Below are 23262 nucleotides of genomic sequence, written 5' to 3' on the forward strand. Positions count from 1 at the left end.
AGTGAAGCACAAGTTTCCACTGTTGGTGTTTATTGATGGTTTTATTCAATAAGATACTGTACAATAATAAACTCATGATTGCTACAAGTAGTAAAAAACCCTTTCCCATGCAAAATAAATTAGACTGAATTACGTTTTACAGGATTAATTAGAGTTGATAACGTCAGAAAAACTGACTGATTCAATCAAAAACACTGACCGTATGCATGACACAAACTCCAGCAACCAATTGTTTGCATGTACAGTGAACAGTAAGTGCAGGACAAGGTAAGGCAGATTAAAAATATACATAAACAGAAAACCTAACAACTCAAAATGTTTAAATGTTGTTTTATCGCTAGACTTACAAACACAAAAAACATCACTTTTAGACAGAAGTAAATTATAAAAATAGTGAACAGTCAAAAATAATATACAACGGCAGAAATGAAGATTATACTTGTCGTTGTCAGCAGTGTTAACCTGTGCGGAGAAAAGAATGCAGTACAAAGATGAGTGGGGTGGTTAAGACAAATACAGCAAACTGAAAATTATGTATTTATTTATTTTTTTAACCTTGATAGCCACTATTTCCAAAGAAGCCATTCACATCATATTTGCCATTCTTTGCTCCTGAAGATACGGAAAAGAAACAATGGAAAAACAAATTTAAACAACTTTTATACATAACATACACTTTTATACATCACATTACATATTATTTCAAATCACATACCACCTCTGCCCAGATTTTAATGTTTGGCATGGTTAACTTAAAGGAATAGTTAAATTTTTGGGAAATACACATATTTACTTTCTTGCCGAGAGCTTAATGAGACGATTGATACCACTCTTGTTTGTAAAATATGAAGCTTTAAGAACATAGTGGAAGAGTGGAAGCGGGGGGAAATGGCTAGCCTGGCTATTGCTAAATTGGCTTTTTCAATATTTACAGACTTTCCAGACATTTAAGGTGGATTTCCTATATAGCTACTGCAGGTATAATGACATGTGCAGATGGAGTTACCTTGAGAGTGAATCCCAGCCAGTAGTCATGATTACAAAATTCTGTAGAGCTACTGTCCACCCTGTTGGACCCCTGTCCACTGTTATGTTGGTATTTTTCCTTCATAGTTTATTGAAATGACCAAATATTAAGTGTATATTTGTGTATACGTTCCCCTTTTTATAATGTGTGCTTGTTTTCTCAATATGGGTCTAGCCTATGCTGTTTAAAAATTATTTTATTGTAAAACAAATATCTGATAAGAGTGAGGAACATATGATTTATATAAAAATGTAATTTTAGTAGCAATCATGTCCTGAAAACACTTTTAAACAGTTATGTCTAAGTCCTTAACAGGGTGGACATGTCCTGCATGTCACATGCTGTTAATATATGTAAATTTAATACAATATGGGTGCCTGAGATCGAGCAATATGTTTTTCATAATGTTAGATATATCCTTTATACAATAGAACTTTAAAATACAGGTAAATCAACTATTTATTTATCCCAAGTTATGAAGTCCAAATGCCACCCTATAAAAAAAGATTACCCCACAATGGTTTGTTTCTGTGTTGCATGCTATCTTCACAGTTGTCTCATCAAATTACCAAGAGCTTAAGAGTCTATAACTAATGTTTTCTGCTGAAATGCTTACCCAATAGCTGGAGGCTGTTAGCTTAACATAAAGACTGGAAACAGGGAGAAACAGCTAGCCTGGCGTGTACAACCACTTGTCATTCATACAATTTGGTTTTTGGACGGATTAAACAATTTTTATTTAATGAGCTTAAGAGGTTCCGGTAGTCTTGTTACCTGTGGTCAGGTTAGCTGATTCACACAGTTAAACACTTTGTTGGTGTCTAGATCATTTAGGTAGCAGTGCTTTTACCTCGCCCAGACTTGTCTTGTTGATGAAAATGCAGTTTGAGATGCTGCTGAATGTGTATCTGACGTGGCAGCTGCTGCTGAAGCAGATCATCAGGTTCTTCAGGCACTTGAGCCCCACCCTGCCTTTCTGTAGCAGGCGCAGAGTCAAAGGCGAGCCTAGCAGTGCCCGTGGGATCGGACAGGTCCTCACCTCCTGCTTCCAGCACCACATCGGGTGTGAAGGAGGACTCCACAGGCAGGTAGGATGGGACAGAGGGGTAGGCCAGGGAGGAGCTGTGAGTGGGAGCTGCAGGAAATGCAACAACTGGGGAGAGAGAGCAGAAAAGGCAGACAGGATAGAGGGTAAAATAAGCGTATTGTGTTACTGTAAGATTTCAATGTTGTCATTGTCTGCACTATGTATGCAATCAAAATGTTTGGATGAAACCAGTTTTCCTGGTTTTACCTTCTGGCTTCACTTGTCCATTTATATAGCCCACGTTATCTGAAAGCGACAAACAGTGAAAAACTACCTGAATACAGTGGAGCCACAAGACAACCATGCAGAAATACACACTATAACTTACTGTATCTATCAATGGGCATCCCCTCGCCTTCGACTTCAATTGCTGGAGTTGGTACTTCTCCCTTCACTAAGAGATCAAGATAAGAAAAAGATAAGATAAGAAGAAAAGCTTGGGGCCTGCAGTATATTTGTGAGGCTCTGTACCTGACGCACCATAGGATTTTCCAGCTGTATCTGGCTCAAGAGGCAAGGGGTCATAAGGTAAACCAGCTGTATCTGTTTAAGGTAAAAAAGACATAAATGTATTATGTGTGATTTGTATATTTCTAACCCAACTGGTCAGATAATTGGTAGCAATAATGATAAAATACCAAATTCTCCACCAGCTCTGCCTTCAGATACAGATTCAAGAGGCTGGGATTGGAATCGTCCATGGTTATCTGTTGAGAGATTAATGTGAAACCATTTAGTAAACATGTAGAAAAAGGAAAAGAATAATTGTTATGAAAAGAACACATAAAAGGTTGCACTGTACCATATATCCCAGAAGATTTTGCTTCACTCCCAAAACCAAGAGCTTGTGGTGCATAGGGAACGTCACCACCACCTTAGCAGGTGGCAACCACATAGAGATGACAATTAAACCAACAATAAACAAACAAATAAATGAAATTAACAAAGCAGCAGTCATGTTAGCTGAATCTCACCATATTTGCCATTCTGTGCAAGTCCAAGAGGTTCAGGCTGATATGGTGACCCGGCAAGATCTGAAAGAAAATATGTAATTAAATAAATAAAACAACAAGATAAAATGTTAAATGCATACATGCTGTGTTCACTGGCTTGAGTATGTCTGTCTACAAAACAGACATTTTGGGAGGTATACCATTCTCATATCTGTATGCTAAATAGGAAGCTACTGCCAGCAATTGGCTAACTTAGCTTAACATAAAGACTGTAAACACAACCATTCGCTGAAATATTTTTGATTGAGAGAAGTAACTTCCTGGAGTCTCTACTGGTTGCCAGAAAAGGGGCTCCAACCACGAAATAGTCGAGTGCATAGCCCCCCGTAAAAGTTTTTTACATCAGGTTTTTGTACATAAGAAACAAGTTAAAAAAAAAAAAAGTTAAGTGTTATTTAGTGAGCTTAAGAGCTGCTGTAGGCGGATTTCGATCCCTTTGGACAGAGCCAGACTAGTTGTTTCTCCCAGTTTTCACTCTTTCTGCTAAGCTAAATTAGCTGGCTGCTGGCGGTAGCTTCATATTTACCATACCAGAAAGTTAATAAGAGAATTTCCCAAAATATCAAACATTTCCATTAAAGTTTTTACCATACGTGCCAGTAGATTTGGCTTCAGGGCCCAGTCCAGCTGGCTGAGCTTCATAAGGCATTCTTCCATAACCTGTAGAAGACATGGAGAAAAAGAGGAAGAAGAGAAATAACACAAAGTTAAAGGGGCAAACTTTTACAGGACAATGATTTTGTGTGTGTATCAAGCAAATCACAGCAAGAGATACCAAAGGTATTTATTCACCATATTTGCCAGCTGTATTTCCATTTTTGCCAAGACCAAGAAGCAGCCCACCAGTGGGGAAACCACCATATCCTGAGCAGAGGCGGAGGGAAAACAGTTTAAAAGTGATCTCACGACCTCTCAAAATGGACGATCATACGAAGCCTTTTCACAGTCAAGTGTAGATAGTGGGTTTAATTTAATCAGCCTATCAGTGTCTGCATTTCTCATCTGGCTACAGTGAAGACAAACTATTAGCCACAGCAAAAAGCTTGTCCCGTGATCATGTAGGTAGGTAGGAAGATAGATTTATTTTGTCACAATACAACAGGTTATAGAGTGAAATTGAGTTTTTAACTCCCTTCTGCAACATAGCAGACAATATACATTAATCTGAAGGAAATTATAAAAATGGTAAACAGAAATAAACTATCTTCATTGGAGCAATGCTGCTCCTATGACAGCACTGCTGTGGATGTGCATATATTACTCCTCTGCCGGCACCATGACCACCTGCAAGTATTTTGAATTAATATCATCATTAATATCTGAAGTTAGATATAAAACCTTTGTAGCTCAGTGTATGGAGCAATGTATCAACATGCCAGGATTAGTTGGTTTGATTCTCACTTAAGACGCAAATACAAACACACTAAAAAAGGTACTAAAAGTAGTGCACATTCTGAGATGCAACTTGTTTTCATGACTGCCCAAGTCTAATGACTCACCATATTTTCTAGATGATTTGCTGTCACCATAGGGGCTTCCACCATATCCTGGACAGAATTGAGACCAATAGTTGGGACACACATGGACTCAAGACCTACATGCAGTGTCAACATTAACAGTCTAAAAGGACAGTAATACAATAATAACATAACATACACATACCATAATGTCCTGCGCCATTAGTCCCTGTACTGAGGGGTTGTCCACCAAATTGCAACCCACCAATGCCTAAATCAGAGTGAGCAGATTATGATGTCAGTTGGCACACAAATAATGAGAAACTTTCTTTGAGAATTTTAAGGTATGCACATCACTTTGCTTTAAACTCATGCAGCTATAAATTAAACTCCCTCTTTCTTTCCAATCTTCATGATAGTGGAGTGATAGAATACCACCAACAAGCACTCACCGTACTTGGTGTTCAATTTCTCTGAGCCCATTCCCAGCGGCTGACCGCCAAAAGGCAAGTCGCCCATTCCTGTAACATTGGAGAAAGTTTTGCCTCTAATGTGTTGCATTTAAAAAAAAAAAACTTAAGTTCATGTTATGCTATACAGTGGCATGTTCAATAATTATTTTTTGAGGTGATTTTGTAAACAGGGCTCTCCTAAAATGACACTGAGGTTTCTTGTGGTAATAAAGGTTTGACAGAAATAAAGTTATACACACCACCATACATGCTGCTCAGTTTTCCATTTGGAGCAAGGCCAGCAGACTGAGGTTCAAACTGGCTCACACCTGCATGAGTACACAGGAAATGGTTTGGTTATCATATCTATTGACTTTTACACCTTGAGATAAATATGCTACTAACATGCACATTAGTATTCACTGACAGACCTGGTCCTGAGACATTGAGATGGTGTGACAATAAATTGTATGAGTTAGAAAAGTCAGAAAGCTCCTCAATGGCAAAGAGTGAAAAAAACCCTTTAATTGATGCTTTAGATGCACAAAATAAACTGAAATGATACAATGCTGCCTGAGGAACAGCACTGAGCTCAAAATGTTGTGCATATCAGCATTTTGGATTTCAGCTACTGTTGTGTTTCCTTTTTATTTCAGCACAATCAGTTTCTTCCCACAAGCCATCACTCTGATGAACAGCTGATTTTTGACTCACGGTGTCAGGAACAATTCCTGTGCAATAACCCAGTAACTCTTTCTCTAATCAGCCACCTGTTTACTGGCTAACACTTATTTATTCACCATTCTCTATTTCAGTGCTGTTCATACTGTTATATTGTCATATTGTAGATACTGTATACCAATCCACCTACCTCAAGTCATTACTCCTGCACAAAATACTTATTTATTCCAGCATCCTTTGCACTATGCTTCATTGTACTGTGTACATGTATGCATGTATATGTACCTGTATATCACATCCACCTCCGACATGTACATACTCCTTCTCTGCTCACTGCTCTATTTGTCAATGTCTATATTGTTTTTGTTCATAGTGTGTATATTTATGTTGTCTACACTGAAGTCTGTGTCTGATTTTATATTATTTTTTATTAAAGTGATTTTGTATTTTTGTATGAGTAAGCACATCGTGAGCAATGTCAGAATCAGAATCCCAGTACCAATAAGAGTTTTACTGTTTGCAAGTGTTTGTTTCACTGTGGATCATGCTGCCCACTGTTTAAAACTTAATGTTCATACATGCTTAACTAGTGTTTTTATAAGATAGCAGGTCTTACCATCTAGTCCCACGGGAACCACTGGAGCTCCATTGTAAGGAATCTGTCTGGCGCCACCTGTAGAATCAACAGTAAATTGGACAGTAATGGATTATTTTCATGATCCATGTATTGTTATTCTAATTTACTTCACCCTTTTGTTTTATTTCTCTTTAATTGTGTCACTTGCCACCTATATCATACCTGATTTGCCATTAGCAGCGGATCCACCTTGGCCAAAACCTAGGAGGAAAAAAAGAGAAATGTTGACTTTTACAGTAAATCACACAAAATTAAATTGTTGCTGAATAAAGTTTCATATAATGGAGCTTACTTGCATAGTCCGGCTGTACACCAGCACTATAGCCATTTCCATTCCCTGCAGAAATCACATCATAAACTACCTCAGTGATCCAAGCTAATTGGTCTGCAATAACACAGCAGCAACTATGGAAATATATCATCTACCAATGGATTCAATTAGTGTAAACATTAAAGCATACCTGATTTGGACTTGCTTGTTTCACCCAGGCCTGTATTTCCTGAGAAAAATGGCAGAATTTAAGTAAAACTCAAAAGACTGTACTAAGCTACTGTAGCTGTAGCTCTACTTAAAAGCTGAATTAAAACAAATTGCTTTAAAAATGCACCTCCATATGAATGTCCATATCCAGCACCAAGGTACGCTCCTTGGTAACCTAATGGCATTCAGAACAATTATCAGGACATTACACAAATTTTAATTATTCCTATTCCCTGTGAGCTTGAGATGTTTTCACTAGAGAAAGAGAAAACACTCACCAGGTTGCTGAGGTTTCCCTGTATAAGGATATCCAAGGCCTTCAATCAAAAAACACAAAAAGGCACATTGAAAATCACATTTTAATTAATATAAAAGCACATTACTCACTGTATGTTTATATTGACGATAAATATTACCATCTCCATATCCATTGCTGAGTCCAGGGACAGCATAGCCTCCTGCTTCATAACCTTTATATAAACAAACCATCATTGAGACATTAAGATCTTTACCTTCACACCATAGAAAATTAATTAAAGTACAGTAAAAATTAAGAAATTACCCTATAAATCTCAATGGTATAATTGGAGTATTATGGATTTTACTTTGTGAATTTTAAACCGTAGACCATGCCTTAGTTAACAGTGTGAGGTCAAAGGGAAGATATCATGAGCTATGAATTTTATGTCACAGTTGAGCTGTACTAAATGTGCAAATAAGCAGACCTTGGTCTGAAGCAGATGATCATGCTAATGTCTCAGCAGTATGTTCTGACATTGATAGCACAAGAGAATAGGAAAATTGTCAAATGCATTGCGTTTTATACAAGACAAACTGGTTTTATCAGACTCCATACCTGGTTTGCTTGCTTTAGCTCCTCCTCCGTTTGTTAATCCCCCTTTGCTGGCATCCTTTCCTAAACAATGAAATAATGTTGTCAGGCCTACAGTAATCTCTGCATGTACAGTACATAATTATCAAATATATATTAGGCTCTACTGCAAAATGCTCCGTTATGACCATTTCATATACACCGAGAATGAAGAATAAAGTAGATTTATCGTTGGATTTAGCACCATATCCGTTTGGAACACCAGCTCCTGCCCCATAACCTCAAAACAAATCAAATAAATACTATGAACAATACATATTGTTACATCTATGTAAAATACACAGGTGCTACGCCATGAACTGAGTCACAAGTGTACAAGTACCTTTTGTGTTAGTGCCAGTGGATGCTCCAGCACCTTCATTATAACCTTAAAGGACAGAGACAAAACAATGTGTACACTTAGTTTTCATCATCTGCTTTGACTGTATTATATTCAAGTCAAGGTGGTGACCAAGCTAATGCAGGCTTATGGCCTATATACGTGCTACAGACAATCAGCGGGTTAATGTAAAGTTTTAGCTCCCTCCATTATTTAACTGAACCACTTAAAAACGATCTCAATTCCTAACAACTACATTGGACATGCAGTAAAAGTAAAAATACATGCATTTTAACATGCACATATTAGACCATTGAAACTACGGTAATCATTTTGACAAATGGTTGTTGAAAACTATACAAATCACCGGTATTAAAATACAAGCATCTGTTTACCAGGTCTAGGTATTTTCATCCATTGTCCATTTGGTACTCCTGATGGTCTACAGTCTAGGACACAAATGCAAACATGTATTACCAGCAATATTCAAAGCAAAAGAAACACATATGTACACTAACTGTAGGCTACAACTGAGCAATCAACCACCAAACAAGCAGACTTAGTTTTTTTGTAATGTTTCTGTAAAATTAGGTTTGGACAAAGTGAAACCATTAGCACCATGTTAATCATATATTTGGAGTCTTGTTTAGGCCAACACCTCTGATTTAGTAAATGACACCTCCCATTTGTCAAATGACACACTCTCAAAAACACATGGGAGAAGTCAAATGCTCATAAAGAAATTACTATTTTATTTTTGTTAAAATGCCAATGTGCTTAAATTTTACTGACGTAACAATGCTAGCATGCTGATGTTTGGCTTACCAAGTTCACCCATTTAGCATGTTAGCATGCTAAGATCTGCTATTAGCTATGTAACATTAAACACAAAGGAAAGCTGAGAATGATGGGAATGTCATTCATTTTACAAGTTTGGGAAAAACAAGAAAATGTAAGCTGATGATAGCAATACATGAAAAGGGATCTCCAATTACACATTTTACACAAATGTCATGCTGGAAGTGGGGCTGGACTTCAGTTCTCAGATTGTTTATTGCTCCAAGAAAAGAGGCAAATGTTTACCAGGTTTGGCTGCTTTAGCTCCCTGTCCCTTGGAGATCGAAGGTCCTCCTCCATTCTCTGAAAATCAGAGGGACAGGCTGACAGATCAGGGCTTAGTGTTGAATGATCAATGTACAATCTCTCCTTAAAGTGTTACACTTGCAACATCATATCAACAATGGTAATTTAAAAAAATAACAACGGTGGCTTAAATTTAAAATGTACCTCATGCACTGAATGCACCAAATTGAAATATATTAGCATGTATGTGTCACAAAGACCACACAACAAAGTAAATCACTTCATACTTTAAGTCTATGTCTGAACATTTTGAATTTTTTTCATTCTCAACCTGCTCTGAATGTTTTTTTGGGAAATCCACCTACACGCACCACTAACATTATATTTTGTTTGTTTAATCTGTACACTGAAAGGGAAAGCGTTTCCACTTGTTTCCATTCTTTGCACTAAGCTAAGCTAACCATCTCCTGGCTCCAGCTTCATATTTACTGGTAAGATTTCAGAGTGGTAGAATCTCTCAGCAAGAAAGCAAATAAGTGTATTTAAAAGTGACATTTAAATATGACAAAGTTGGGTGAGGGTTTTAACAAGAAAACATTAGATGTAAACACATATGAACACAAGTTATTGATAATTTTCTGAGAAAACTCTGAAGAGAACATGCAACATAGAAACAAAATTACAAAAAAATCTTTAAAGCTAAAACAATTATAATCATGAGCACTGGCTAGGATTCACTCTCAAGTTCATACTTGGCATTTCTCCATCTTTACATGTCATTATACCTGCCAAATTAAAGCAAACTTCACCTTGATGGGTGTAGATAATCTGTAAATTGACATTGAGAATGCATTTAGATTGCCAAAGTATTACAGGTTAGACTGAATCCTAGCCATTAAACAACACATATCTTGCAGTGAAAGACAATTAGAGAGATCATAATGTCCACCATGTTGCAACAGACTTAGAGTTAGGACAAGCACAGGTTTCAGTCAACATGTACACATGCAATCCAACTCTAGTAAACACATCCAAATGAAGATTTATTTTACCAATTGCCCAAGTCTCTCCTACAGAGAGACCTTTGACCCCGAGCCTGTCAGGTCCTGCCTCAGGCTGACTTTTGATGTTTGCTTCTTCTGGTGCAACCTCAGGCACACCCACAGCCACCATTTCTTCAGGGGTGATGCTCCCCGTGCTTTTACCTGCCACTGTTGCAGGAACAGCTTTGGTTTTCAGGGGTTTGGTGCTTTCAGAGGCAGCATCCCCTTCACTGGTGCCGTCTACACCAAAAGGAACATCTGCCTCTGCGCTTTTTTGTTCAGAAACAGCACTTCCAGTCACATAACCTAAAGGTTATAAATTTTATCAACATTTATGTATACAATTTATTTTGCTAGATGTTTGCAAATCATTACTGCTACTGCTAACATAAAAAGCACATGTAAAAACACATGACAAGCCTCCAAATTAAATGTCTTTGCATTTACAAAATGTGTATACTATAAACTATAGACTAATGCCATACTGTAAAACATTAAATTGACAAATAAGTGACTGAAAACTGACACTCTGCTGTCTACAAGTAACTATGGTAGTCATAACATTTTTTTTTTCAATTAAAAGTTGCTAAAAAGTTTACTAAAAAAAAAAAAAGAACAGCCTTTCTCTATTATCTTTGAATATTAATACCGTGGAAATTACCAAAACTTCATGATGGAAAGTTTTATCTCGGCACATCCCCTTCAACACCAAACCACAGGCCGAATGTTTTCTTACAATATATTTCATTTGCTATCGATGTATGCATTGTACACATTTGTACACATTTGGCAACACTGCCACTACCATGCAGAGTCAGATGATTTTTGCAAATGTACAGTGCACAATTCATTTTTACATACATGAAACTAGCACAGTGACTTTCTGCTACTTTGTTTCAATGTTATTACTACAACAGTGCAAAACATACTGAACAACGCCTGATACAGAGAATATTGATACTCACTGAGGGCATTTGAAAGGTGCCAATTCCATTTTTTTTTTCATTCCCTGAGATACAAACCCATTATCCTCTTAAAACAAATAACATAAGTGAGAAAGTAAGTAAAATGCAACTGGCTTTTTTCATTTAAGGCCATACGACAGTGACAGCTGTCAGCTGTCAGTTTCAACTTAAAACAGCTGTTATTATTTGTTACATTTGAAATAAATTCAGTATGTTGCATCAGATTACATGTCTGTGACTCTTTAATCACCTAAACTAATGTCAATTCAAAAATAATTAAAATTATTATTTGATTTTGTTGTAGAAAAAAGTAATTCCAGGTCAAACAACCAAAGCTGTAAGTCATATTGTGGCACAAATGATTCCACAAACTGCGGGGAAAATGGTGTTCCCGCTACAGAAGCACTGTACAGAGTTCAGAGTACTTGCCTTGAGGGAGGACTACTGCCGGCTCTTGTGCTGGGATAGTCTGAGGAACGTCTGGTGCAGGTCCAGATGTGGCTGCCTTTGGACCCTTGCCCTGTGGTCCGATGGGTGCTGGCTCTGGTGTGAGTTCAGGTGCAGGCATTGGGTCTCTGGCTTGAGGAATTGCTGGTGCTGGTTCTGGTGTAGCCTGAGGGATTAGTGGTGTCTGTTTATAGCTTTTTCCTTGAGGCACAGGTGAAGGCAGCTTTTGATATTTCTCTTGTGTCACCATAACCAGGATGCCACTCGTGGGCTCAGGGGCAACCGGTGCTGCACCTCGAGTTATTGCTTGTTGAGGTACGACACCCTCCTCTGGTGTTGCACTCGTCTGCTCAGAAGAGAGAACTCCACCTTTTAGGCCCTTTTCATAGGACACACCTGCACCCTTCATACCCTTCTCATTTGGTATCATGCCGTAATCTAAAAACCCAAACCAGATTTTTATGAAAAAACACTAAGAACATAGAAGATCAGAGATAAAGCTAACACAAAACATATGCATGTACAGGAGCATTTACCTGTATTGGCTGCCAACTGTCCGTTAGATACTCCAGCAGTAACACCATAGCCTGTGAACATTTTGATAAAGACATGATTTACAGTTCAATGCAAAAAGGAAAACAGACAAAATCAAAGTTTCTATGCATCTTTTTGTCTCTGCTTTTTTTGTTTGCTCATAAAATCATTATTCCCTTCCTTCCTTTCACTAGTGTGATGACACAGCGGAGGGTGGTTCAGTTTTGATATCACAAACATTGCATGTGTTACATATATCATTCAGAACTGTTAAACATTGTAGCACCTTCACTGGGTGACCCTGCTCCAACAAGTTTTGAGTCTTTGCTCGGCCCTCGATGATTCATAAATGTCAAAATGTAATTACAATAACACTGTTTCAGGGTAGAGATAAATTGACCCACAATTGATTAACTTTGACAAATTACATTCAGAGCTTATTAATAAATAACTCCTCTTGAATTTAATTTGATCTGACATTGGATAGCAGGAACTTACCATTGAGTTTATTTCCATACCCACCGAGTGCAGCACCATTTGTAATACCATTACCTTGAGAGAAAACGAAGGAAAAGGAAGTAAGCACGGCTGGTAATTATGGAAAGACTAAAGATTTAAAATGCTTAAACAAGAAAATAAATGTTATATGCATTTCCTTTTTATGTATGCATTTATTGTGGCATAAATGTTAACAGGACAGTTATTTTGCTTTTTGTTTTTAATCACTGAATTAACTGTTTTTTCATTGTGACATGAATTTTCCTGGGCAAAATCACAATATAGAAAACAAAGTAAAGAGGTGTATTATATTTCAGTTTTGTCCAGCAGAGGGCAGCATAGACATGCCACAACTAAATGTAAAGCACATGATTAGTTTTCATTAGGAGGTGCTTTTTTCCTTTTTGAAATATAAACACACTCTCTAACTATTATTACAGCATTACCACCATTGGGTTTGGTTCCATAGATGTTGGGAACACCAGCTCCCGCTCCGGCTGCTGCTCCATAACCTGTGGTCAAACATAACATAAATACACTACTCAAAAAAATAAAGGGAACACTTAAACAACACAATGTAACTCCAAGTCAATCACACTCCTGTGAAATCAAACTGTCCACTTAGGAAGCAACGATGATTGACAATCAATTTCACATGCTGTTGTGCAAATGGAATAGACAACAGGTGGAAATTATAGGCAATTAGCAAGACACCCCCAATAAAGGAGCTGCGTCTGTCAGCGTAGCGTCCAGAGCATGGAGGCGCTACCAGGAGACAGGCCAGTACATCAGGAGACGTGGAGGAGGCCGTAGGAGGGCAACAACCCAGCAGCAGGACCGCTACCTCCGCCTTTGTGCAAGGAGGAGCAGGAGGAGCACTGCCAGAGCCCTGCAAAATGGCAGATTGGCAAATTCGCCACTGGCGCCCTGTGCTCTTCACATATGAAACAGGTCACACTGAGCACATGTGACAGTCTGGAGACGCCGTGGAGAACGTTCTGCTGCCTGCAACATTCTCCAGCATGACCGGTTTGGCGCTGGCTCAGTAATGGTGTGGGGTGGCATTTCTTTGGGGGGCCGCACAGCCCTCCATGTGCTCGCCAGAGTTAGCCTGACTGCCATTAGGTACTGAGATGAGATCCTCAGACCCCTTGTGAGTTCATATGCTGGTGCGGTTGGCCCTGGGTTCCTCCTAATGCAAGACAATGCTAGACTTCATGTGGCTGGAGTGTGTCAGCAGTTCCTGCAAGACGAAGGCACTAATGCTATGGACTGGCCCTCCCGTTCCCCAGACCTGAATCCAATTGAGCACATCTGGGACATCATGTCTCGCTCCATCTACCAACGCCATGTTGCACCACAGACTGTCCAGGAGTTGGCTGATGCTTTAGTCCAGGTCTGGGAGGAGATCCCTCAGGAGACCATCCGCCACCTCATCAGGAGCATGTCCAGGCGTTGTAGGGAGGTCATACAGGCACGTGGAGGCCACACACACTACTGAGTCTCATTTTGACTTGTTTTAAGGACATTACATCAAAGTTGGATCGGCCTGTAGTGTGGTTTTCCACTTGACACTGATTTTGAGTGTGACTCCAAATCCAGACCTCCATGGGTTGATAAATTTGATTTCCATTGATAATTTTTGAGTGATTTTGTTGTCAGCACATTCAACTATGTAAAGAAAGGAGTATTTAATGACATTATTTCATTCATTCAGATCCAGGATGTGTTATTTTAGTGTTAGCATTTTTTTGAGTAGTGTATACCATCCCACTGAAATGTTTATCTACATGAGTAATATACATATAGAACACCTTAACACGGAATATGATCAGTTACCATTGGGTTTAGCTCCATATCCATTGGGAACAGCTCCATTTCCATAACCTTGAGATTGAACAAATTACAAAACATCAATATCATATTTAAACTCGTCACTGTGTTTAAAACCACATTGTTGTATACAAGTATTACCTGGTTGGGGTCTCATTGCACCTCCTCTGGTGGCTCCATTTCCTGTAACACATTCATGGAAGCAAATCACTTTATATTCTGCTTGAGATGTCATGACAATAAAACAGTATTTTGAATCATAAATATATTGTCTTACCATTGGGTTTGGAACCATACCCACTTGGAATATTGCCATACCCTAAAAGGAATATATCAGCGTAAAACTAAATCAGTTTTGCTGATTTTATTTGAGATGTTGTTTGAGGTATATTGACAACTTTGCCTGTGCTACACACAAGAAGATCCACAGATGATGGAAAGATGGATATTGCTTTGAATCGTTTTTTTACAACAGTGATTAACAAACAACAACAATGGTGTTCATAGCTCACCAGGTAAAAGGGTAACAGTGGATGTGATATATAGTGTTGGATATTTTATTTATATGTTTAGCATTGGGTTTTGCACCTTGTCCGTTACGTACACCAGCTGCAGCACCATAGCCAGAAATTTTAACAACTGTCAAAACGGTTTGTGGAATTATTAATAATCTAAAAGCATTTGTCAAAACATTGACAGTAGGGATATTCCTACCTTGCTTTGGTCCCTTCATTCCTCCATTTCTATACCGAGGTCCTAGACCCAAACCAGCACTGCCATAACCACCATTGTAACCTTTAAATATGGTAAACACATATATATCGAATATTAGCATTTAATTTTTAGTCATGTCAGTATGGACTGACCTTTGTATTACTCACCTCCCATGGGTTGAGCACCATAACCATTATGACCATTACGGCCATATGCTGGAAGAACAAATAAACACATTATTACTGGTGTATTAGATGGCGGCTTCAGTACCGTGTCATGACCTTCACTTACCTTGGTTCCTGGCAAGCTGAGGTACTCCCAGACCTCTGGAGGCTCCCATCCCCACACCTGGACCTTAAATCCCAGAAGTACATATGTATCAATGTTGTGTCAAAGTGAATATTAGGATTACCTGGTGGCAGAAGATGAGTTACCTGCCCCGTAAGGTGGTCGGCCATATCCTTTCATAGGTTTACTTCCAGCTTCCTCTTGTCCTGTTAAAGAGAGACATTCTTACGTTACATAAGTATGTAGACAAATATATTTTGTGTTGCATAAATTCAAAAAGTATCATATTGCCCATTCCAACATAACCACTTTACACCTCTTACCATTCGGTCTTGGCCCTTTGCTGCTGGATGGCCAAACTGCGGCTCCTTGACCTATAGAACGATGATTGCAGTCTATTTACACATTTCATTTATTTAAATATGTGTTCAGTTCAATTTTGGCAGACAATTCCTTTGTTTTTGCCCCCTTGTCCATTAGATACACCAGATCCAGCACCATAGCCTATCACACTTTAATCAAAACCACTTCATTTGATGTTAGGTGAGAGCCAATTAGCATGATGTGTGATCTGGACGATGACTGCTTTGGATATTATCAACTGTCTCATATTAATCCAGTGTCACAAGAATGTCACTGTCTGTGCACCAATGTTTAGTCATTTTAACTTGGTCAAATTAACTGTTTGAGTTTGAGAAAACAGTGCTGTAGGAGTTACCCTACCGTTGCCTTTTGTTCCAGGTCCTTTATGTGCAGCAGCAGCAACGCCATGACCTACAAACACATACAACACAAACACATCCCTACTCATCCTTTCTTTTAAACCTAATAAAATACATGGCTTTATTAGATGACCATTAAACTGACCGTCACTGGTTTTGACAGCAGGTGAAAATATATAAAAATGGCATCTTCAAGATCTTTTGTCATTTTGAGACATTACTTTGGGATGTGGTACAAGTGATGGACATTTTCAAATTTTAATAAATATTTTGTCAAACTAAGTGAATCATTTATGGGTCAGAAAAACAATAGATGAATGAACTGTTAGTTGCAGCCCTAACTGGGAATTTACCACTTTGTCTTTTGGTCAGCTGCAGTTTTTGGAAATGTAGCACTACCGTAAAATGACCTAAAACATTTCCAGCACTAATATAATGTGCATACAGCATACTGTCTGTCCTCACAAAATGATTACTACTACTATTACTAGACACCATTTCCATTTGGAGCTACAGCAGCAGGAGCTCCATAACCTGGAAATGATTAAATTATACAATATTTTAAAATTACAATCATATAAAATTATATAATATTTTTGTTGCTCAGTGTATGAGAGTCCTCAGTGAGAAGACGTTTTTCATACCGTTGCCTTTCATTTGTTGTCCGTTGGTTGGGCCGGCTTGAACACCATATCCTGCAGCAAACATCACAGTGCGATCAGTAAGTTAAATTGCAATGGATGCAAAATGATGGAGAGATGCATGTACAATCTACCATTCAACGTACCGCCGTTTCCAATGGGCAATATTGCTGGATTTCCTCCTGGATTACAAACAATGCATATAAAAATTGGAGAAGTTAGTGGAAAACAGTGATTCTGATACAGAACACTGAGTACACATCAGAAAAAAAATCTACAGCGGTTCATCACCTGTGCAACCCCATTGCACCTGGGTTCTTCAGAATAACTTACAGGGCTCTGTGGCGATATATTTTGCCATTAATGTATTTATTACATGTTTATTTATTAATCATATTTTGGGATGCTGGAGTGGTTTCTGTACAACCAGATTGTTGATTGGATGTTAATAATACAAACACAGACATTTTAAAAACAGTGCTGTAGGAGCTACCCTACCGTTGCCTTTTGTTCCAAGTCCTTTATGTGCAGCAGCAGCAGCGCCATAACCTACAAACACATACAACACGAAAACATTTTCCATCTCTACTTAAACAGTAAAAAGCAATGAAAGTTAATAGCATTTCTATCATACTATATTTAATCTTTCTTTTTTTAAAATGTAACACGTATGTATATCAAATCAACCCCATCACCACATCTAAAATACCATTGCCTTTAGTTCCTTGTCCGCCATATCCGCCAGCTTGTGCTCCGTAGCCTGCAAAATACAGAAAATTTAAATTGAATGTTGTTGTTGCTCAGTGTGTGTGTGTGTGTGTGTGTGTGCGTGTGAGAGAGAAAGAGTGTCCTCAGTGAGAAGATGTGTTTCATACCGTTGCCTTTCATTTGTTGTCCGTTGGTTGGGCCGGCTTGGACACCATATCCTGCAACAAAGACCACAATGTGACTATATTACAGCGAATAATCAGCAAGTTAAATTGCAATAGATGCAAACTAGTGGAGAGATGCATTTACAGGGCTCAATGGTAATATATTTTAATTGTATTTTGGGATGCTGGAGTGCTTTCAGAATTTTTTTAATGCCTTTTCTCAGTGCTGAAACTTCCGTCATTTGTTAATGAGGAAAACTACCAACTTTTAACATTTACTTTTTAACCTATGGTTAGCTTATATTTATTTAACAATGTGTTTTAAAGTTCAGTTTTTGCAGACATTATGATTGGTATTGCTCCCATGTCCACACAGGATCCAGCACCATAGCCTAGCATAAAGAGGAATTTAATGAATCGACTCACTGCAACATGTTGCTGCCACTACAAGATCAGTTCAAGGTCCTTCTGTAGCTTGACAAACACCATCAATCATTTCAGTTAGGGTTTAAATTTATGGATGGTGCAGAGCTTTTAAAACAACAAATACCTGCTTGCATGTGTTGAAACTTTAAAACTCAAATCCTTTTAGACTTAAGTGTGGCTTTGGATACTATCAACTGTCTCCTTTTAACCCAGTGTCACAAGCACATCACTTTTTATGTTCAAATTCCTTCTTCTTACTTTATTATGAATCTTTTAAAGTCTTTACTGTGTTCATCACGGTTTTTCCCACAACACTCTTAAGGTATGTATATACTGTACAACCAGATTTTATTATTAACATCCAATCAATAAACACAGACATTTTAAAAACAGTGCTGTAGGAGCTACCCTACCATTGCCTTTTGTTCCAAGTCCTTTATGTGCAGCAGCAGCAGCACCATAACCTACAAACACATACAACACGAAAAGTTCTTTTAAAAGCTGTAAAAACCAACAAAAGATAATAGCATATTAATCATACAAATCAACCCCATCATCACATCTAAAATACCATTGCCTTTAGTTCCTTGTCCATCATATCCTCCAGCTTGTGCTCCGTAGCCTGCAAAATAAAGACAATTTAACTTGAACTTTTTGTTGCTTAGTGTATGTGTGTGTATGTGTGTGTGTGTGTGTGTGTGTGTGTGTGTGTGTGTGTGTGTGAGAGAGAGAAAGAGTGTCCTCAGTGAGAAGATGTGTTTCATACCGTTGCCTTTCATTTGTTGTCCGTTGGTTGGGCCGGCTTGAACACCATATCCTGCAACAAAGACCACAATGTGACTATATTACAGCGAATAATCAGCAAGTTAAATTGCAATAGATGCAAACTAGTGGAGAGATGCATTAACATCTACCATTCGATGTACCTCCGTTTCCATTAGGTAAAACTGCCGGATTTCCTCCTGGATTACAAACAATGCATATAAAAATTGGAGAAGTTAGTGGAAAACAGTGATTCTGATACAGAACACTGAGTACACATCAGAAAAAAAATCTACAGCGGTTCATCACCTGTGCAACCCCATTGCACCTGGGTTCTTCAGAATAACTTACAGGGCTCTGTGGCGATATATTTTGCCATTAATGTATTTATTACATGTTTATTTATTAATCATATTTTGGGATGCTGGAGTGGTTTCTGTACAACCAGATTGTTGATTGGATGTTAATAATACAAACACAGACATTTTAAAAACAGTGCTGTAGGAGCTACCCTACCGTTGCCTTTTGTTCCAAGTCCTTTATGTGCAGCAGCAGCAGCGCCATAACCTACAAACACATACAACACAAAAATGTTTTCCATCTCTACTTATCTTTTTTCTTTTCAAAACGATAAATAGCAATGAAAGTTAATAGCATTTCTATCATACTATATTTAATCTTTCTTTTTTTTAAATGTAACACGTATGTATATCAAATCAACCCCATCACCACATCTAAAATACCATTGCCTTTAGTTCCTTGTCCGCCATATCCGCCAGCTTGTGCTCCGTAGCCTGCAAAATACAGAAAATTTAAATTGAATGTTGTTGTTGCTCAGTGTGTGTGTGTGTGTGTGCGTGTGAGAGAGAAAGAGTGTCCTCAGTGAGAAGATGTGTTTCATACCGTTGCCTTTCATTTGTTGTCCATTGGTTGGGCCGGCTTGAACACCATATCCTGCAACAAAGACCACAATGTGACTATATTACAGCGAATAATCAGCAAGTTAAATTGCAATAGATGCAAATTAGTGGAGAGATGCATTTACAGGGCTCAATGGTAATATATTTTAATTGTATTTTGGGATGCTGGAGTGCTTTCAGAATTTTTTTTAATGCTTTTTCTCAGTGCTGAAACTTCTGTCATTCGTTAATGAGGAAAACTACCAACTTTTAACATTTACTTTTTAACCTATGGTTAGCTTATATTTATTTAACAATGTGTTTTAAAGTTCAGTTTTTGCAGACATTATGATTGGTATTGCTCCCATGTCCACACAGGATCCAGCACCATAGCCTAGCATAAAGAGGAATTTAATGAATCGACTCACTGCAACATGTTGCTGCCACTACAAGATCAGTTCAAGGTCCTTCTGTAGCTTGACAAACACCATCAAATCATTTCAGTTAGGGTTTAAATTTATGGATGGTGCAGTGCTTTTAAAACAACAAATACCTGCTTGCTTGTGTTGAAACTTTAAAACTCAAATCCTTTTAGACTTAAGTGTGGCTTTGGATACTATCAACTGTCTCCTTTTAACCCAGTGTCACAAGCACATCACTTTTTATGTTCAAATTCCTTCTTCTTACTTTATTATGAATCTTTTAAAGTCTTTACTGTGTTCATCACGGTTTTTCCCACAACACTCTTAAGGTATGTATATACTGTACAACCAGATTTTATTATTAACATCCAATCAATAAACACAGACATTTTAAAAACAGTGCTGTAGGAGCTACCCTACCATTGCCTTTTGTTCCAAGTCCTTTATGTGCAGCAGCAGCAGCGCCATAACCTACAAACACATACAACACAAAAAGTTCTTTTAAAAGCTGTAAAAACCAACAAAAGATAATAGCATATTAATCATACAAATCAACCCCATCATCACATCTAAAATACCATTGCCTTTAGTTCCTTGTCCATCATATCCTCCAGCTTGTGCTCCGTAGCCTGCAAAATAAAGACAATTTAACTTGAACTTTTTGTTGCTTAGTGTATGTGTGTGAGCGAGAGCGAGAAGACGTGTTTTATACCGATGCCTTTCATTGGTTGGAAAACAGTGATTCTTGAGATAACTGAAGATAAGCTCTGAAGCTCCACCAGAAGCAGTTCATGCAGATATATTTGGGAATATTTTAATCGTATCTTTGGATGTCGTAAAAACTGTTCACCATTCATGAAAGAGGAAGCAAACTTTTAACATCCACTTTTTAAGCCTACAGGTTGAGCGTTAGTTTAGTGGTAAAACAGAAGCTGAAAATCGTGGTTGCTGTAGAGCACCTACCCTGTGGTTTGCCACCTTGTCCATTGATTACACCAGCTGTGGCTCCATAGCCTTAAAAAACAAGATGGAAAACATAACCAAAAGATCCAGCATAGTTATATATATCCACTAACTAAAGCTTTTACAGAGTGACAAGTGACTTTTGTGATTTTGTTTAAGCAGGTACATGGCAAACTTACCTTTCGTCCCTCCTTTATTGGTGGAACCAGCAGCACCATAGCCTTAAATAGATTAGATAAATGGTGGGAAATGGTTGTGTGTAGTTAGAATAAGCTTTAAATTTGGACTTGAAACACATTTACCATTAGATTTAGCTCCATTTGAAACACCAACTGCTGGCCAAAAGTGTATAATTTGCGTGTGTGTTTTGCAAACATTCTGTAATCACTAACCTATGCCTTTTGTGGGGTATCCACCATATCCATTTTGCGCACCCATTGCTTGACCCACACCTTAGAAAGACATTATTAATAACAAAATACTCTCAGGAACAGAGGAATGGCTGGAGAAATTTGCTGTTAATTTACCTTTTGATGGCATCAGCATTCTTCCTATACCTCCACCGTTCTGAGGTTTCTTTCCTAGAAAAATCCACACGACAGTTGTAAACAAACGTTTTGGCTTGTGTGGAAATCCCACAAATGCAATAATTTCCATGTTTCAGGTGTTTAAAAGTGAGCAGAATGTGTTGGGTTTACCATTAGGTTGTGGCCCGTGTCCATTGGATACTCCAGATGCAGGACCATAACCTTTAAACACAGCACATTTATTATAATAATAATAATAATCCTTATTTGTAGAGCACTTTTCAAAAACAAGTTACAAAGTGCTTTAACAAGTGTAAAGAATAATACAAAAAAAAAAAAAGAAAGAAAAAAAACAAGATAAGAGCATGAAAAATTAATATAAAATTAGTAAAATACAATAAAATAAAAGGGATAAAATAAAGTCAAATAAGATCAGGAAAAGCTCTCCTATAAAAGTATGTTTTAAGAAGGGACTTAAAAGAGTTCACTGACTCAGCCGACCTGATTTCCTCGGGCAGGCTGTTCCAGAGCCTCGGGGCCCTGACAGCAAACACTCTGTCCCCTTTAGTTTTCAGTCGAGACTCTGGAACAGACAACAGACCTCTGCCAGAGGATCTCAAGGTACATGCTGGTACTATGGCGTATGGGACTAAAAGGTCAGAAATATAACAAGGCGAGAGGCCATGAAGAGCTTTAAAAGTGATCAATAGAATTTTAAAGTCAATTCTAAAACATACTGGGAGCCAGTGTAATGAAGCTAAAATAGGAGTAATGTGGTCATATTTCTTTGTTCTGGTTAAAAGCCTGGCAGCTGAGTTCTGGACAGTCTGGAGTAGATCAATAGATTTTTGGGTTAAACAGGTGAAAAGGCTGTTGCAATAATCCAGGCGTGATGAGACGAAGGCGTGTAAAATGGTCTCGGTGTCCTTAAAAGTTAAAATAGATTTGTGGTGTGCTGCTCGAAATTTAAATTACTATCAAACCAAACACCAAGGTTCTTTGCCACAGGCTTAATGTGATTTACTAGGGAACCAGCAGATGGCAGTATTTGATCTGCCATCTGCTGGGACCCGATGACCAGGATTTCTGTTTTGTCTGAGTTCAGCTGGAGGAAATTTTTTGACATCCATTTTTTAACTTCACAAAGGCAGTTGTTAAGTGAACTCAGCATTCCAGGATCTGTGGATCTGACGGGCAAGTATATTTGTGTGTCATCAGCATAAATATGAAAAGAAATGCCATGTTTATGGATAATATGTCCAAGGGGAAGTAGATACAAGGAAAACAAAATGGGTCCTAAGACCGACCCCTGAGGCACACCATATTTAACTGGACAGAACGAAGAGACATAGTTGTTTACAGACACGCAAAACTTCCTATTTGACAGGTAGGATGAAAACCATTCTAGGGCAGTACCAGAGATCCCCACCCAGTGCCTCAGTCTGTCTAACATGATGTTGTGATCAATGGTGTCAAAAGCAGCGCTAAGGTCCAGGAGTACCAGGACTGAGCACATACCTTCATCAGCAGACATTAAAAGGTCATTGGTGACTTTAAGCAGTGCAGTCTCAGTGCTG

At 38.2% G+C, this 23262-nt stretch overlaps 1 protein-coding gene and 2 long non-coding RNA genes across 3 annotated transcripts; all 3 read right to left on the reverse strand.

Annotated features, from left to right (window-relative positions):
- Positions 1-13: 13 nt before the first annotated feature.
- On the reverse strand, positions 14-18891 carry cmn (calymmin). The gene is made up of 47 exons (XM_038736554.1): positions 18879-18891; positions 18684-18734; positions 18526-18576; positions 17690-17740; positions 17524-17574; positions 17313-17363; positions 16961-16996; positions 16818-16868; positions 16175-16225; positions 15775-15825; positions 15598-15657; positions 15455-15517; positions 15331-15378; positions 15164-15244; positions 14727-14768; positions 14591-14632; positions 14456-14503; positions 13063-13128; positions 12617-12670; positions 12121-12171; positions 11567-12022; positions 9130-9186; positions 8442-8495; positions 8050-8094; positions 7692-7751; positions 7252-7305; positions 7114-7152; positions 6963-7010; positions 6816-6854; positions 6647-6691; positions 6517-6555; positions 6334-6390; positions 5297-5365; positions 5037-5105; positions 4790-4855; positions 4627-4674; positions 3920-3991; positions 3716-3787; positions 3089-3148; positions 2917-2988; positions 2753-2821; positions 2595-2657; positions 2443-2508; positions 2322-2360; positions 1878-2180; positions 556-612; positions 14-462 (listed from the first exon to the last, which is right to left on the reverse strand). Exons 1-47 carry the CDS (start codon positions 18889-18891, stop codon positions 458-460), a joined length of 3135 nt encoding a protein of 1044 aa, XP_038592482.1. The 3' UTR covers positions 14-457.
- A 135-nt stretch (positions 18892-19026) lies between these two features.
- On the reverse strand, positions 19027-19829 carry LOC119915536. Its single transcript, XR_005446966.1, has 4 exons — positions 19778-19829; positions 19618-19668; positions 19391-19441; positions 19027-19074 (listed from the first exon to the last, which is right to left on the reverse strand). It is a non-coding gene; the product is annotated as an uncharacterized LOC119915536 (long non-coding RNA).
- A 942-nt stretch (positions 19830-20771) lies between these two features.
- On the reverse strand, positions 20772-21376 carry LOC119915796. The gene is made up of 3 exons (XR_005447003.1): positions 21338-21376; positions 21159-21209; positions 20772-20824 (listed from the first exon to the last, which is right to left on the reverse strand). It is a non-coding gene; the product is annotated as an uncharacterized LOC119915796 (long non-coding RNA).
- Positions 21377-23262: the final 1886 nt, after the last annotated feature.

The sequence above is a fragment of the Micropterus salmoides genome, unplaced genomic scaffold, assembly GCF_014851395.1.
Source record: "Micropterus salmoides isolate LMB-PRFRI ecotype aquatic unplaced genomic scaffold, ASM1485139v1 Ms_hic_scaffold_21, whole genome shotgun sequence".
Taxonomy (NCBI): Eukaryota; Metazoa; Chordata; class Actinopteri; order Centrarchiformes; family Centrarchidae; genus Micropterus; species Micropterus salmoides.